The 15,017-nt window shown below is 38.6% G+C and overlaps 3 protein-coding genes across 7 annotated transcripts; all 3 read right to left on the bottom strand.

The window, feature by feature from the left end:
* Positions 1-781: 781 nt before the first annotated feature.
* LOC141764140 (GTPase IMAP family member 9-like) lies at positions 782-4,767 on the bottom strand. 5 transcript variants are annotated; one of them, XM_074629112.1, is made up of 4 exons: positions 4,627-4,767; positions 4,408-4,453; positions 3,706-3,771; positions 782-1,776 (listed from the first exon to the last, which is right to left on the bottom strand). In XM_074629112.1, exons 2-4 carry the CDS (start codon positions 4,433-4,435, stop codon positions 923-925), a joined length of 948 nt encoding a protein of 315 aa, XP_074485213.1. In that variant the 5' UTR covers positions 4,436-4,453; positions 4,627-4,767; the 3' UTR covers positions 782-922. The 5 variants fall into 5 exon arrangements, with proteins under 5 accessions (XP_074485213.1, XP_074485210.1, XP_074485211.1 ...); XM_074629109.1 differs by lacking the exon at positions 3,706-3,771 and having other exon boundaries at positions 4,342-4,453; XM_074629110.1 differs by lacking the exon at positions 4,408-4,453 and having other exon boundaries at positions 3,706-3,817; positions 4,627-4,756.
* A 984-nt stretch (positions 4,768-5,751) lies between these two features.
* LOC141764138 (GTPase IMAP family member 7-like) lies at positions 5,752-9,313 on the bottom strand. Its single transcript, XM_074629108.1, has 3 exons — positions 9,159-9,313; positions 8,874-8,985; positions 5,752-6,732 (listed from the first exon to the last, which is right to left on the bottom strand). The coding sequence occupies exons 2-3, from the start codon at positions 8,965-8,967 to the stop codon at positions 5,876-5,878; spliced, it is 951 nt and encodes a 316-aa protein (XP_074485209.1). The 5' UTR covers positions 8,968-8,985; positions 9,159-9,313; the 3' UTR covers positions 5,752-5,875.
* Positions 9,314-10,491: 1,178 nt separating this feature from the next.
* On the bottom strand, positions 10,492-13,570 carry LOC141764135 (GTPase IMAP family member 9-like). Its single transcript, XM_074629104.1, has 2 exons — positions 13,461-13,570; positions 10,492-11,532 (listed from the first exon to the last, which is right to left on the bottom strand). The coding sequence occupies exons 1-2, from the start codon at positions 13,552-13,554 to the stop codon at positions 10,643-10,645; spliced, it is 984 nt and encodes a 327-aa protein (XP_074485205.1). The 5' UTR covers positions 13,555-13,570; the 3' UTR covers positions 10,492-10,642.
* Between the last annotated feature and the right edge of the window lie 1,447 nt (positions 13,571-15,017).

Genomic DNA, 15,017 nt, shown 5'->3' with positions numbered 1-15,017 from the left:
TCATGCATCTCAAAGATTTGTGAATCACTTTTCTTAAAAAGCAATGGAAACTTTACATGTTTTAATGTAAAAAGGTGACAAGTTCAAAGTTGTAGTATTAATCCAGACATTTAAGCGGGACAAACATTTAGAGAAAGAAAAGATCTAATGTTTTGTGTTTGTTTGTCAGCAGATGGTTAGCTTAGCTTAGCTTAGCATGGCTGCCTGTCTGCCTCCTCTTCCATAAGTACTATAGAGTACTAGATAAATGTATAGGTAGCTTGTAGGGCTGTTCCGAATACCATTTTGTTTTGGTCTTCGAAGCTTTGGTGAGAAATATTCTAATATATTCAAAGCTTAGGGACAGAACCGCTGCAGCACTACTGTACACACAACACCTCTACACAAAGCAAACACTAATATCCATCTGAGAATAACTCATTATAATTCATGTTGAATATGAATAATGAATAATATTGTGGGATTATTCCTTATTTCATGGGCTATTTTGAGATTTATACATTATAGTTATATTCTTATATATAACAAAACAAAAAATGAAGCATTCAAATACTGATTTGGAGGTCGATCACCATGGCAACAGTTGGAGCTTTGAGGCATTCAGGTCAGCCCTAGTAGCTTGTTGGGTTCAAAGTTACAGCTAAAGATAAATTGTGTCTCACCAATATTTTTAAATATTACAGACAGCTTAGAATGTGTCTGTCTCACATATAAATAAATGGTGAACATACAAAAGCCATCGAAGCTTTGACATATAAATAAATGCAATAAATGCCAAATCTGAGCTGAACTTCAGACTTTATTGAAAAATGTTTATAGAGCACATAATCACATATAGAGAAACAGATGTATGTAGCATGTTCCCAATTCCCAACAACAAACAAAGCATGCAAACTGATATTTCAGTTTAAGATTCAGGACTCTAAGTAAACATATCTATCGTGCAATCATAACCTTGAGTGAGTGCAAGTGCTACACCTCCTATCATGACAGGATTTGAGGCAAATAACATTCCTGTTGCAACAATACCAATGGAAGAATAAGCTATCATTTTACACCAAGCACGTTTTTCCTCCTCCTCTCTGATCCTCTCTTCCTCTTCCTTCTTTCTTCGCACTTCCTCCTCCTCCCTCTTTTTCCTCTCCTCCTCAAGTTTCTTCTGGGCTCTCTGGTACATCTCATTGGTGTAGTGACTTCCTCCGTTGGACTTCACCATTTTCTCTATCTTCTCCAGGAGCTCTCTGACCTGGATTCTGCTTCGTCTCTTGTCATTGATGAGTGAATGGTATCTTCCTCCGCACTGGTTTGTCAGTCTTTGTAGATGTTTGCTCTCTGCCACGTAGTTGTCCACAGATTTACCCTCTAGCGAGTCAGCATGTGTAAACAGGACTATGGTATACATGGAAGAATTTGAGCCATAATTATCCTGGATCCACTTCACAGCTGCCCTCTCCTCATCAGTGAATCTTGACTTGAGACTGATCACTAACAGAAAAGCATGGGGTCCAGGAACTGACTGGTCAATACACTCCTCAATTTTTACCTTCACTTCTTCTTGTGTGTTGTCTGTGTCAAACAGTCCTGGGCTGTCGAGGACAACAATGTTCCTGTCACCATCGTTGACCTCTTGTCTGTGACATTCTTTAGTCACAGACTCAGGGGATATTTCCTCTCTGAAGGCATTTTCCCTCCCCAGGATGGTGTTTCCAGAAGCACTCTTTCCTGATCCTGTTTTTCCAACCAGAATGAGTCTCAGGTCTTTCAGATGTGTCGAACCTGTGGAGGATTAATGGTGTCAATAATTAAAATAGTCGATTTCAGGAGGTGCGTTGTGCATGTGGGAGGTGTGTTTGTTTAAATGTTAAAGCTAGGGCTGTCAATCGATTAAATATTTAATCACGGTTAATCGCATTATAAAATAACTGCAGCCCAACAGGCAACAACAGCTGTCAGTGTGCTGACTTGACTATGACTTGCATGTGATTATCATAAAGTGGGCATCTCTGTAAAGGGGAGACTCGTGGGTACCCATAGAACACATTTACAATCACATATCTTGAGGTCAGAGGTCAAGGGACCCCTTTGAAAATGGTCATGACAGTTTTTCCTCACCAAAATTTAGAATAAGTTTGGAGCATTATTTAGCCTCCTTTGCTAGTTTGACATGGTTGGTACCGATGGATTCCCTAGGTTTTGTAGTTTCATATGATACCAGTATCTTGACTCTAGCTTTGAAACTGAGCCCGCTACAACCTAAAAACCATAAATTGAGTTAATGCGTTAAAGAAATTAGTGGCATTAAAACAAATTTGCGTTATTATCGCGAAAACTTTGACAGCCCTAGTTAAAACTATTCCCAATCATTAGTCAATAAGTAAGGGATAAAGTACAGCTAGCGGGTCATTGTTGTGAAAGAAACCCTGACAGGGTGATGCTGCAGCGGAGGAGTCTCTCATCGCCCTGAAGCGGTTTCTTTCACAACAATGACCCGCTAGCTGTTCATTATCCCGCTTATTACACGGCTACTTACAGTCCTCCAGAGTCCGACATCAAAACTGTGCCCATAGCAACGGTCTGTTAAACATAGCAACGGTCTGATATAAAGAAATAACAGACCATATAACGCCGTGATTGACCAATCAGAATCGAGTATTGAACAAAGCCGTGTAATATTTATTGATAACCTCACATTTGACTGCTTTGGTTTTAAAATATTGAAAGGGTGGTTGGATCCATAAAGTAATTCTATGTATTCCCATTCACAGTCTTAAGGAGCCGATGCATTGCTATAGCTTTAACTGAAAACACTGGTTGCTAAACACACTGAGCACCAGCCTATAGCTGAAGCTAACTTTCATAATAAAAACTACACCAGCCTGTGCATGTCATCACAAACATACTGGTCTGCTTACTGCTGTAGCATCACTCTAGAAATGATGGGAACAGTAGCTAAAGCATTTAGCTCACAAAGTTAGCTACAAGCTAAGAGTCTCTGCAGTGATGCTACAGCAGTGATGCTATGCAGCTCAGCAGGGATGATTAACACCGGCACTGTAGGTTTATGATGAAAGTTAGCTTCAGGTAGGTAGCCTAGCTAACACTAGCTGAAAGTGTTCAGACACCAGTGTTTTAACTCAAAAATAAAATGACTGTGAAAGATAAATAGAAGAGTCAAATACTGTGAATTCAATTTTAATGTATTTAATCAATAGATTTATAGGTGCATTCATTGTCTTTGACTTGTCTGATAACCTTTACTAGGCTACATTTTGTCAGTTCAAGGACTCCATATCTTTTGCTCTCCTCATGACAAACCTGCAGTGCCAGTGACATCGTTTCCTTGTAGAACAACAAATGAATAAACTGAATGCAAACAGTTACAGGTTTGTGTGTCATGTGATTTGCCTTTAAGTTTAATGATCTTGGGTTTTTTTTCTTTCTAAAAACTACCATTATTTCTAAAAAGAATTCACATACCAATTCAAGAAATTATCAGTATCGGTACAATTGGAACAAAAAGTATCGGTATGGTATCGACTTAAGGTTTGGTATCGCCCATCCCTAATCAACAGATAGATGTATGTTTTTTGACATGTCTGATAACCTTGTACTACATGTTGTCAGTTTAAGGGCTCCATATCTTTTACTCTCCTCTCATGACAAACCTGCAGTGCCAGTGACATTGTGTCCTTTTAGATGACGTACCTTTGTGTTGGTTTTGGCCGTGAGCAGTTTCACCACATAATGTGACCAGCACAAGCAGGGTGCAACCTGGGATCCAAGCTTTTCCTCCCAACATCTCTGTAACAGCTGATCTCTGTCAAAACCAAACAACAAAATAATGAAAAAGATTAAAAGAAACTATATTAAAGCAATTAAATGTTTTGATTAAAACAGAAAACAATACAATAAATGGTGCCTTAAGTTTTTGGGTGGTATAATCAAACAATGTAGGCAAAGCATTATTCTTACATTAAAATAAATATTTCTAACGTACTACCAACAAGTGTTTCCTCAGCTGCCTGTCTGATATGTTGGCAGGTAGAGAAAGCCTTTTATAGCACAACACTCAGCACACACCCAGCTGTCTAATAATTGGTGCTGTTTTCACTTTAGCATAACTACATTTCATTTAATTTCCTTGGAAAATACTTCTGGAGCAAGTACATCAAACACCCACGGAACAGGTCCAAACACAAGAGGTTAATTATAGAGAGGAGGGAGCCAAAAATTGCGTAACAAGCCACGTTTTGACTTGTCTGATAATCAGTATGAGGGCTCCATATCTTTTTCTCCAAATCCTGCAGTGCCAGTGACATTGTGTCCTTTTAGATGACGTACCTTTGTGTTGGTTTTGGCAGTGAGCAGTTTCACCCCATAAAGTGACGAGCACAAGCAGGGTGCAACCTGGGATCCAAGCTTTTCCTCCCAACATCTCTGTAACGGCTGATCTCTGTCAAAAACAAAACAAAATAATGAAAAAGATTAAAAGAAATTTCTCAGGTAGCAATTAAATGTTTTGATTAAAACAGAAGTGATAAAATGAATGGTACCCTGTTTGGTTATATATTCAAACAATGTATTTAAAGCACTCTTCTTATATTAAAAGAGACATTGTTTACATACCTGTATAAGTGTTTCCTCAGCTGTCTGATATGTTGGCAGGTGAAGAGATTCTTTTATGGAACAACAATCAGCACACACCCAACTGTCTAACTGCCTGAATAGTTATGAATCAGATATGGGCTTCTCTTTCACATCACTGGATCTAGTTTCATTTCCTGGAAAACAGCACTGAAGCCAAAGCAGGATCCATGCGGAGGGAGTCATCTACTGGTGGCAGGAGGAATGGCATTGGTTCAGGTTACAGAAATGTGTGTGATTGTTGCTTTGTTGCTAACGTTAGACTAGCTTTTTCTGTAATGACATAACATAACCAACAAACAACACAAATGAATAAACAACTGAAGGTGAAACCAGGGCTTTCTCATGCATCTCAAAGATTTGTGAATCACTTTTCTTAAAAAGCAATGGAAACTTTACATGTTTTAATGTAAAAAGGTGACAAGGCCAAAGTTGTAGTATTAATCCAGACATTTAAGTGGGACAAACATTTAGAGAAAGAAAAGATCTAATGTTTTTTGTTTGTTTGTCAGCAGCTGGTTAGCTTAGCTTAGCATGACTGCCTGTCTGCCTCCTCTTCCATAAGTACTATAGAGTACTAGATAAATGTATAGGTAGCTTGTAGGGCTGTTACGAATACCATTTTGTTTTGGGCTTCGAAGCTTCGGTGAGAAATATTCTAATATATTCAAAGCTTAGGGACAGCGCCGCTGCAGCACTACTGTACACACAACACCTCTACACAAAGCAAACACTAATATCCATCTGAGAATAACTCATTATAATTCATGTTGAATATGAATAATGAATAATATTGTGGGATTATTCCTTATTTCATGGGCTATTTTGTGATTTATACATTATAGTTACATACTTATATATAACAAAATAAAAAATGAAGCATTCAAATACTGATTTGGAGGTCGATCACCATGGCAACAGTTGTAGTTTGCTGGGTTCAAAGTTACAGCTAAAGATAAATTGTATCTCACCAATATTTTTAAATATTACAGACAGCTTAGCATGTGTCTGTCTCACATATAAATAAATGGTGAACATACAAAAGCCATCGAAGCTTTGGCATATAAATAAATGCAATAAATGCCAGATCTGAGCTGAACTTCAGACTTTATTGAAAAATGTTTATAGCCCACATAATCACATATAGAGAAACAGATGTATGTAGCACCTTCCCAATTCCCAACAACAAACCAAGCATGCAAACTGATATTTCAATTTAAGATTCAGGACTCTAAGGAGTAAACATATCTATCGTGCAATTATAACCTTGAGTGAGTGCAAGTGCTGCACCTGTCATCATGACAGTATATGAGGGGAAAACCATTCCTGCAGCAACAATACCCATGGAAGCAACAGCCATCGCTTTACACCAAAAACTGTTTCTCTCCTCCTCTCTGATCCTCTCTTCCTCTTCCCTCTTTCTTCGCTCTTCCTCCTCCTCCCTCTTTTTCCTCTCCTCCTCAAGTTTCTCCTGGGCTCTCTGGTACATCTCATTGGTGTAGTGTCTTCCTCCGCTGGACTTCACCATTTTCTCTATCTTCTCCAGGAGCTCTCTGACCTGGATTCTGCTTCGTCTCTTGTCATTGATGAGTGAATGGTATCTTCCTCCGCACTGGTTTGTCAGTCTTTGTAGATGTTTGCTCTCTGCCACGTAGTCCTCCACAGATTTACCCTCTAGCGAGTCAGCATGTGTAAACAGGACTATGGTATACATGGAAGAATCTGAGCCATAATTATCCTGGATCCACTTCACAGCTGCCCTCTCCTCATCAGTGAATCTTGACTTGAGACTGATCACTAACAGAAAAGCATGGGGTCCAGGAACTGACTGGTTAATACACTCCTCAATGTTTACCTTCACTTCTTCTTGTGTTTTGTTTGTGTCAAACAGTCCTGGGCTGTCGATGACAACGATGTTCCTGTCACCATCGTTGACCTCTTCTCTTTGACAGCCTTTAGTCACAGACTCAGGGGATATTTCCTCTCTGAAGGCATTTTCCCTCCCCAGGATGGTGTTTCCAGAAGCACTCTTTCCTGCTCCGGTTTTTCCAACCAGAATGAGTCTCAGGTCTTTCAGATGTGTCGAACCTGTGGACAATTAATAGTGTCAATAATTAAAATAGTCGATTTTAGGAGTTGTGTTGTGCATGTGGGAGGTTTGATTGTTTAAATGTTAAAAATATTTCAAATGATTTGTCAATGATTATTGATAAAATGAATTAGTGAATGAATGAATGAATGAATGCATGGTTGGATCAAGAATGTAACTATGTATTCCCATCGTCAGTTATAAGGAGCCGATACATCGCTAGCTTTAACTGAACAGCTCAAAACAGGAGCGTGCCTGTGCTCCCTCAGCCCTATGTTCCCTCAGTTCAGGGCCTCCGCCGGTGCCATGCCATTTTTCCGACAGCCCAGCCCAATAGACTGAAAAATGTCCCAATGGACCGAAATCCCATTTGTCCAACAGTCCGTTATTATCTCGAAAAAAAACACCCATTGTCCCGAAGTCCCATTGCTCAGAAAGTACAGCAAACGCACGTGCACAGCACAGTCCTGATCTTTTTTTTCTCTGGTGAAGGCATGTCCCGCCCTATTCTAACTCTGATTGGCTTACCCTGATATTCTTACCCTAACCCAGTGGTTCCCAATCTGGGGGGCGGGACCCCTAAGGGGGCCCAGAGTTATAAAATGGGGGGCGCTGCGAGAGGAGGTTTGGGAACTGAACGAACCCTTAGCTCACTCCACATACCTAAACTTAACCAACCCAACCAACAAAGGCAAGAAGTAGACTACTAGCCAGTCTGCCTCTTATCAGATATTGTTTGTGCGATATCTCAAAACGTTGTAGACAAATTTGAACATGAGCCAGGGATGATGCTGAGGGAACATAGGCTTGACCCCCTGAAGACACTGATTGCTAAACTACAGTGACCATATTTTTAAACCCCCAAACCGGGACCCTTCAGTGTACCGCACGCTCATGCACACGTATATTCATGCACGTGCATATCCACATGCTAATATGCACGCCTATGGTGCATGCACATTAGCGCGTGCGTGTGATCAGAGAGGAGGCATTATTATAGGTGGGTGCATTAGAGGCTGTGACAATCAGGCCTTATCACATTTACTACTTTCACCCATGGATGTATAAAGAGAACTGGATACAGCGTTGGAGGCGGGATCCTGTTCATTCCTATGAAAGTTGCTCAGTGGCGCATGATGCCAAAATGGCTTGAGTTTTTCAGGTAGGTAGCCTTGCTAACGCTAGCTGAGAGTCTTCAGCCACCAGTGTTTTAACTTAAGCTATATAGCAAACCACATTTAATTAAAAGTAAAGGAAACGTAGCGTTGTATTGTGCTACTTTTCCCTTGTAGATACAATTGCGGCAATATGCATTATTTGTGACAAGAAAGTGGCACACAGCAGCCACATGAGTAACCTCTTTAAACATTGAAAAACAACACACCCTGCAAGTTAAGTTTAAGTGGAACAAAAACTGTCCGACAAAAGACGCCACGTTGCAGGAGAGTTTTGAGAGAGGTAAAGCAAGGCAAATATCCAGGTACAGGTAGAACCATTAATAGTTTGTTATTGCTGTGTCTGTCTGTCTACCCCAAATTCCTAAACATCATTATCACAATCTCATTTTTAATTTGAGTGTTACATGAGTTTCAACTTTATAATCATGTGCACAACAACAGTAAAGCAGTCTTTGGCAATGTAAATCTTGGATCTCTCATTAAATATGCAGGCTATTAAAAAAAGGTAAATCACGCAAATGAAAGCAAAATGAGAATCTAAGACATAAAATAGTGTATAAAACTATAGGGCTTTAATATAAACATAAATTAAATTTAAAATAAAGTAAGCAAATCAAAATTTGTGGAAAACTGTTATTGCAAATGAATGCAAACAGTCACAAGTATGTGTGTCATGTGATTTGCCTTTAAGTGTAATGATATGTTTGTCTTTTTCTAAAGATTGCCATTATTTATAAAAAAATAAAATAAATCACCTACCAATATAAGAAATTATTAGTATTGATAAAATTGGAACAAAAAGTATCAGTATCGTATTGAATTTAAAAGGTTTGGTATCGCCCATCCCTACTCAACAGATAGATGTATGTTTTTGACTTGTTTGATAATCAGTATGAGGGCTCCATATCTTTATCTCCAAATCCTGCAGTGCCAGTGACATTGTGTCCTTTTAGATGATTTACCTTTGTGTTGGTTTTGGCAGTGAGCCGTTTCACCACATAAAGTGACCAGCACAAGCAGGGTGCAACCTGGGATCCAAGCGTTTCCTCCCAACATCTCTGTAACGGCTGATCTCTGTCAAAAACCAAACAAAATAATGAAAAAGATTAAAAGAAATTTCTCAGGTAGCAATTAAATGTTTTGATTAAAACAGAAGTGATAAAATGAATGGTACCCTGTTTGGTTATATATTCAAACAATGTATTTAAAGCACTCTTCTTATATTAAAAGAGACATTGTTTACATACCTGTATAAGTGTTTCCTCAGCTGTCTGATATGTTGGCAGGTGAAGAGATTCTTTTATGGAACAACAATCAGCACACACCCAACTGTCTAACTGCCTGAATAGTTATGAATCAGATATGGGCTTCTCTTTCACATCACAGAATCTAGTTTCATTTCCTGGAAAACAGCACTGAAACCAAAGCAGGATCCATGAGGAGGGAGTCATCTACTGGTGGCAGGAGGAATGGCATTGGTTCAGGTTACAGAAATGTGTGTGATTGTTGCTTTGTTGCTAACGTTAGACTAGCTTTTTCTGTAATGACATAACATAACCAACAAACAACACAAATAAATAAACAACTGAAGGTGAAACCAGGGCTTTCTCATGCATCTCAAAGATTTGTGAATCACTTTTCTTAAAAAGCAATGGAAACTTTACATGTTTTAATGTAAAAAGGTGACAAATAAACTAAAAGTTGTAGTATTAATCCAGACATTTAAGTGGGACAAACATTTAGAGAAAGAAAAGATCTAATGTTTTTTGTTTGTTTGTCAGCAGATGGTTAGCTTAGCTTAGCTTAGCATGGCTGCCTGTCTGCCTCCTCTTCCATAAGTACTATAGAGTACTAGATAAATGTATAGGTAGCTTGTAGGGCTGTTACGAATACCATTTTTTTGGGCTTCGAAGCTTCGGTGAGAAATATTCTAATATATTCAAAGCTTAGGGACAGCACCGCTGCAGCACTACTGTACACACAACACCTCTACACAAAGCAAACACTAATATCCATCTGAGAATAACTCATTATAATTCATGTTGAATATGAATAATGAATAATATTCTGAGATTATTCCTTAATTCATGGGCTATTTTGGGATTTATACATTATAGTTATATACTTATATATAACAAAACAAAAAATGAAGCATTCAAATACTGATTTGGAGGTCGATCACCATGGCAACAGTTGGAGCTTCGAAGCATTCAGGTCAGCCCTAGTAGCTTGTTGGGTTCAAAGTTACAGCTAAAGATAAATTGTATCTCACCAATATTTTTAAATATTACAGACAGCTTAGCATGTGCCTGTCTCACATATAAATAAATGGTGAACATACAAAAGCCATCGAAGCTTTGGCATATAAATAAATGCAATAAATGCCAGATCTGAGCTGAACTTCAGACTTTATTGAAAAATGTTTATAGCCCACGTAATCACATATAGAGAAACAGATGTATGTAGCACCTTCCCAATTCCCAACAACAAACAAAGCATGCAAACTGATATTTCAGTTTAAGATTCAGGACTCTAAGGAGTAAGCGTATCTATCGTGCAATTATAACCTTGAGTGAGTGCATATGAGGGGAAAAGCATTTGTAGCGTTTAACAGTTCCACATGTAATTAAATAATTGCTCTCGTACTTATTAGAAAGGAAAGATGGGGCACCACCTCTATTTATAGATAATATAGGAAACTATTTTATTGATCATTGATTGATCAATTGATCTAAAGTGTTGATTGTGGATACATTGATCTAATGTAAGAAGTAAGCATATCTATCGTGCAATTATAACCTTTAGTGAGTGCAAGTGCTGAACCTGCCACCATGACAGTATATGAGGGGATAGCCATTCCTGTTGCAAGAATACCAATGGAAGTAACAGCAAACGCTTTACACCAAACAAGGTTTCTCTCCTCCTTTCTGATCCTCTCTTCCTCTTCCTTCTTTCTTCGCTCTTCCTCCTCCTCCCTCTTTTTCCTCTCCTCCTCAAGTTTCTTCTGGGCTTTCTGGTACATCTCATTGGTGTAGTGACTTCCTCCGTTGGACTTCACCATTTTCTCTATCTTCTCCAGGAGCTCCCTGACCTGGATTCTGCCTTGTCTCTTGTCATTGATGAGTGAATGGAATCTTCCTCCGCACTGGTTTATCAGTCTTTGTAGATGTTTGCTCTCTGCCACGTAGTCCTCCACAGATTTACCCTCTAGCGAGTCAGCATGTGTAAACAGGACTATGGTATACATGGAAGAATTTGAGCCATAATTATCCTGGATCCACTTCACAGCTGCCCTCTCCTCCTCAGTGAATCTTGACTTGAGACTGATCACTAACAGAAAAGCATGGGGTCCAGGAACTGACTGGTCAATACACTCCTCAATTTTTACCTTCACTTCTTCTTGTGTGTTGTCTGTGTCAAACAGTCCTGGGCTGTCGATGACAACAATGTTCCTGTCACCATCGTTGACCTCTTGTCTGTGACATTCTTTAGTCACAGACTCAGGGGATATTTCCTCTCTGAAGGCATTTTCCCTCCCCAGGATGGTGTTTCCAGAAGCACTCTTTCCTGATCCTGTTTTTCCAACCAGAATGAGTCTCAGGTCTTTCAGATGTGTCGAACCTGTGGAGGATTAATGGTGTCAATAATTAAAATAGTCGATTTCAGGAGGTGCGTTGTGCATGTGGGAGGTGTGTTTGTTTAAATGTTAAAGCTAGGGCTGTCAATCGATTAAATATTTAATCACGGTTAATCGCATTATAAAATAACTGCAGCCCAACAGGCAACAACAGCTGTCAGTGTGCTGACTTGACTATGACTTGCATGTGATTATCATAAAGTGGGCATCTCTGTAAAGGGGAGACTCGTGGGTACCCATAGAACACATTTACATTCACATATCTTGAGGTCAGAGGTCAAGGGACCCCTTTGAAAATGGTCATGACAGTTTTTCCTCACCAAAATTTAGAATAAGTTTATAGCATTATTTAGCCTCCTTTGCTAGTATGACATGGTTGGTACCGATGGATTCCTTAGGTTTTGTAGTTTCATATGATACCAGTATCTTTACTCTAGCTTTGAAACTGAGCCCGCTACAACCTAAAAACCATAAATTGAGTTAATGCGTTAAAGAAATTAGTGGCATTAAAACAAATTTGCGTTATTATCGCGAAAACTTTGACAGCCCTAGTTAAAACTATTCCCAATCATTAGTCAATAAGTAAGGGATAATGTACAGCTAGCGGGTCATTGTTGTGAAAGAAACCCTGACAGGGTGATGCCGCAGCGGAGGAGTCTCTCATCGCCCTGAAGGGGTTTCTTTCACAACAATGACCCGCTAGCTGTTCATTATCCCGCTTATTACACGGCTACTTACAGTCCTCCAGAGTCCGACATCAAAACTGTGCCCATAGCAACGGTCTGTTAAACATAGCAACGGTCTGATATAAAGAAATAACAGACCATATAACGCCGTGATTGACCAATCAGAATCGAGTATTGAACAAAGCCGTGTAATATTTATTGATAACCTCACATTTGACTGCTTTGGTTTTAAAATATTGAAAGGTTGGTTGGATCCATGAAGTAATTCTATGTATTCCCATTCACAGTCATAAGGAGCCGATGCATTGCTATAGCTTTAACTGAAAACACTGGTTGCTTAACACACTGAGCACCAGCCTATAGCTGAAGCTAACTTTCATAATAAAAACTACACCAGCCTGTGCATGTCATCACAAACATACTGGTCTGCTTACTGCTGTAGCATCACTCTAGAAATGATGGGAACTGTAGCTAGAGCATTTAGCTCACAGAGTTAGTTATATGCTAAGAGTCTCTGCAGTGATGCTGCAGCAGTGATGCTATGTAGCTCAGCAGGGATGATTAACACCGGCACTGTAGGTTTATGATGAAAGTTAGCTTCAGGTAGGTAGCCTAGCTAACACTAGCTGAAAGTGTGCAGACACCAGTGTTTTAACTCAAAAATAAAATGACTGTGAAAGATAAATAGAAGAGTCAAATACTGTGAATTCAATTTTAATGTATTTAATCAATAGATTTATAGGTGCATTCATTGTCTTTGACTTGTCTGATAACCTTTACTAGGCTACATTTTGTCAGTTCAAGGACTCCATATCTTTTGCTCTCCTCATGACAAACCTGCAGTGCCAGTGACATCGTTTCCTTGTAGAACAACAAATTAATAAACTGAATGCAAACAGTTACAGGTTTGTGTGTCATGTGATTTGCCTTTAAGTTTAATGATCTTGGGGGTTTTTTCTTTCTAAAAACTACCATTATTTCTAAAAAGAATTCACATACCAATTCAAGAAATTATCAGTATCGGTACAATTGGAACAAAAAGTATCGGTATGATATCGACTTAAGGTTTGGTATCGCCCATCCCTAATCAACAGATAGATGTATGTTTTTGACATGTCTGATAACCTTTTACTACATGTTGTCAGTTTAAGGGCTCCATATCTTTTACTCTCCTCTCATGACAAACCTGCAGTGCCAGTGACATTGTTTCCTTATAAATCACGTACCTTTGTGTTGGTTTTGGCAGTGAGCAGTTTCACCACATAAAGTGACCAGTACAAGCAGGGTGCAACCTGGGATCCAAGCTTTTCCTCCCAACATCTCTGTAAGAGCTGATCTCTGTCAAAACCAAACAAAACAATGAAAAAGATTAAAAGAAACTATATTAAAGCAATTAAATGTTTTGATTAAAACAGAAGTGATACAATAAATGGTACCCTGTTTGGTTATATATTCAAACAATGTATTTAAAGCCTTCTTCTTATATTAAAAGAGACATTGTTTACATACCTGTATAAGTGTTTCCTCAGCTGTCTGATATGTTGGCAGGTGAAGAGATTCTTTTGTGGAACAACAATCAGCACACACCCAACTGTCTAACTGCCTGAATAGTTATGAATAAGATATGGGCTTCTCTTTCACATCACTGAATCTAGTTTCATTTCCTGGAAAACAGCACTGAAACCAAAGCAGGATCCATGAGGAGGGAGTCATCTACTGGTGGCAGGAGGAATGGCATTGGTTCAGGTTACAGAAATGTGTGTGATTGTTCCTTTGTTGCTAACGTTAGCCTAGCTTTTTCTGTTATGACATAACATAACCAACAAACAACACAAATAAATAAACAACTGAAGGTGAAACCAGGGCTTTCTCATGCATCTCAAAGATTTGTGAATCACTTTTCTTAAAAAGCAATGGAAACTTTACATGTTTTAATGTAAAAAGGTGACAAGTTCAAAGTTGTAGTATTAATCCAGACATTTAAGTGGGACAAACATTTAGAGAAAGAAAAGAACTAATGTTTTTTGTTTGTTTGTCAGCAGCTGGTTAGCTTAGCTTAGCTTAGCATGCTGCCTGTCTGCCTCCTCTTCCATAAGTACTATAGAGTACTAGATAAATGTATAGGTAGCTTGTAGGGCTGTTCCGAATACCATTTTTTTTTGGTCTTCGAAGCTTCAGTGAGAAATATTCTAATATATTCAAAGCTTAGGGACAGCGCCGCTGCAGCACTACTGTACACACAACACCTCTACACAAAGCAAACACTAATATCCATCTGGGAATAACTCATTATAATTCATGTTGAATATGAATAATAAATAATATTGTGGGATTATTCCTTATTTCATGGGCTATTTTGGGATTTATACATTATAGTTATATACTTATATATAACAAAACAAAAAATGAAGCATTCAAATACTGATTTGGAGGTCGATCACCATGGCAACAGTTGTAGTTTGTTGGGTTCAAAGTTACAGCTAAAGATAAATTGTATCTCACCAATATTTTTAAATATTACAGACAGCTTAGCATGTGCCTGTCTCACATATAAATAAATGGTGAACATACAAAAGCCATCGAAGCTTTGGCATATAAATAAATGCAATAAATGCCAGATCTGAGCTGAACTTCAGACTTTATTGAAAAATGTTTATAGCCCACGTAATCACATATAGAGAAACAGATGTATGTAGCACCTTCCCAATTCCCAACAACAAACAAAGCATGCAAACTGATATTTCAGTTTAAGATTCAGGACTCTAAGGAGTAAGCGTATCTAT

The sequence above is a fragment of the Sebastes fasciatus genome, chromosome 3, assembly GCF_043250625.1.
Source record: "Sebastes fasciatus isolate fSebFas1 chromosome 3, fSebFas1.pri, whole genome shotgun sequence".
In the NCBI taxonomy this organism is placed as follows: Eukaryota; Metazoa; Chordata; class Actinopteri; order Perciformes; family Sebastidae; genus Sebastes; species Sebastes fasciatus.
This window is presented reverse-complemented; position numbering and strand designations above follow the sequence as displayed.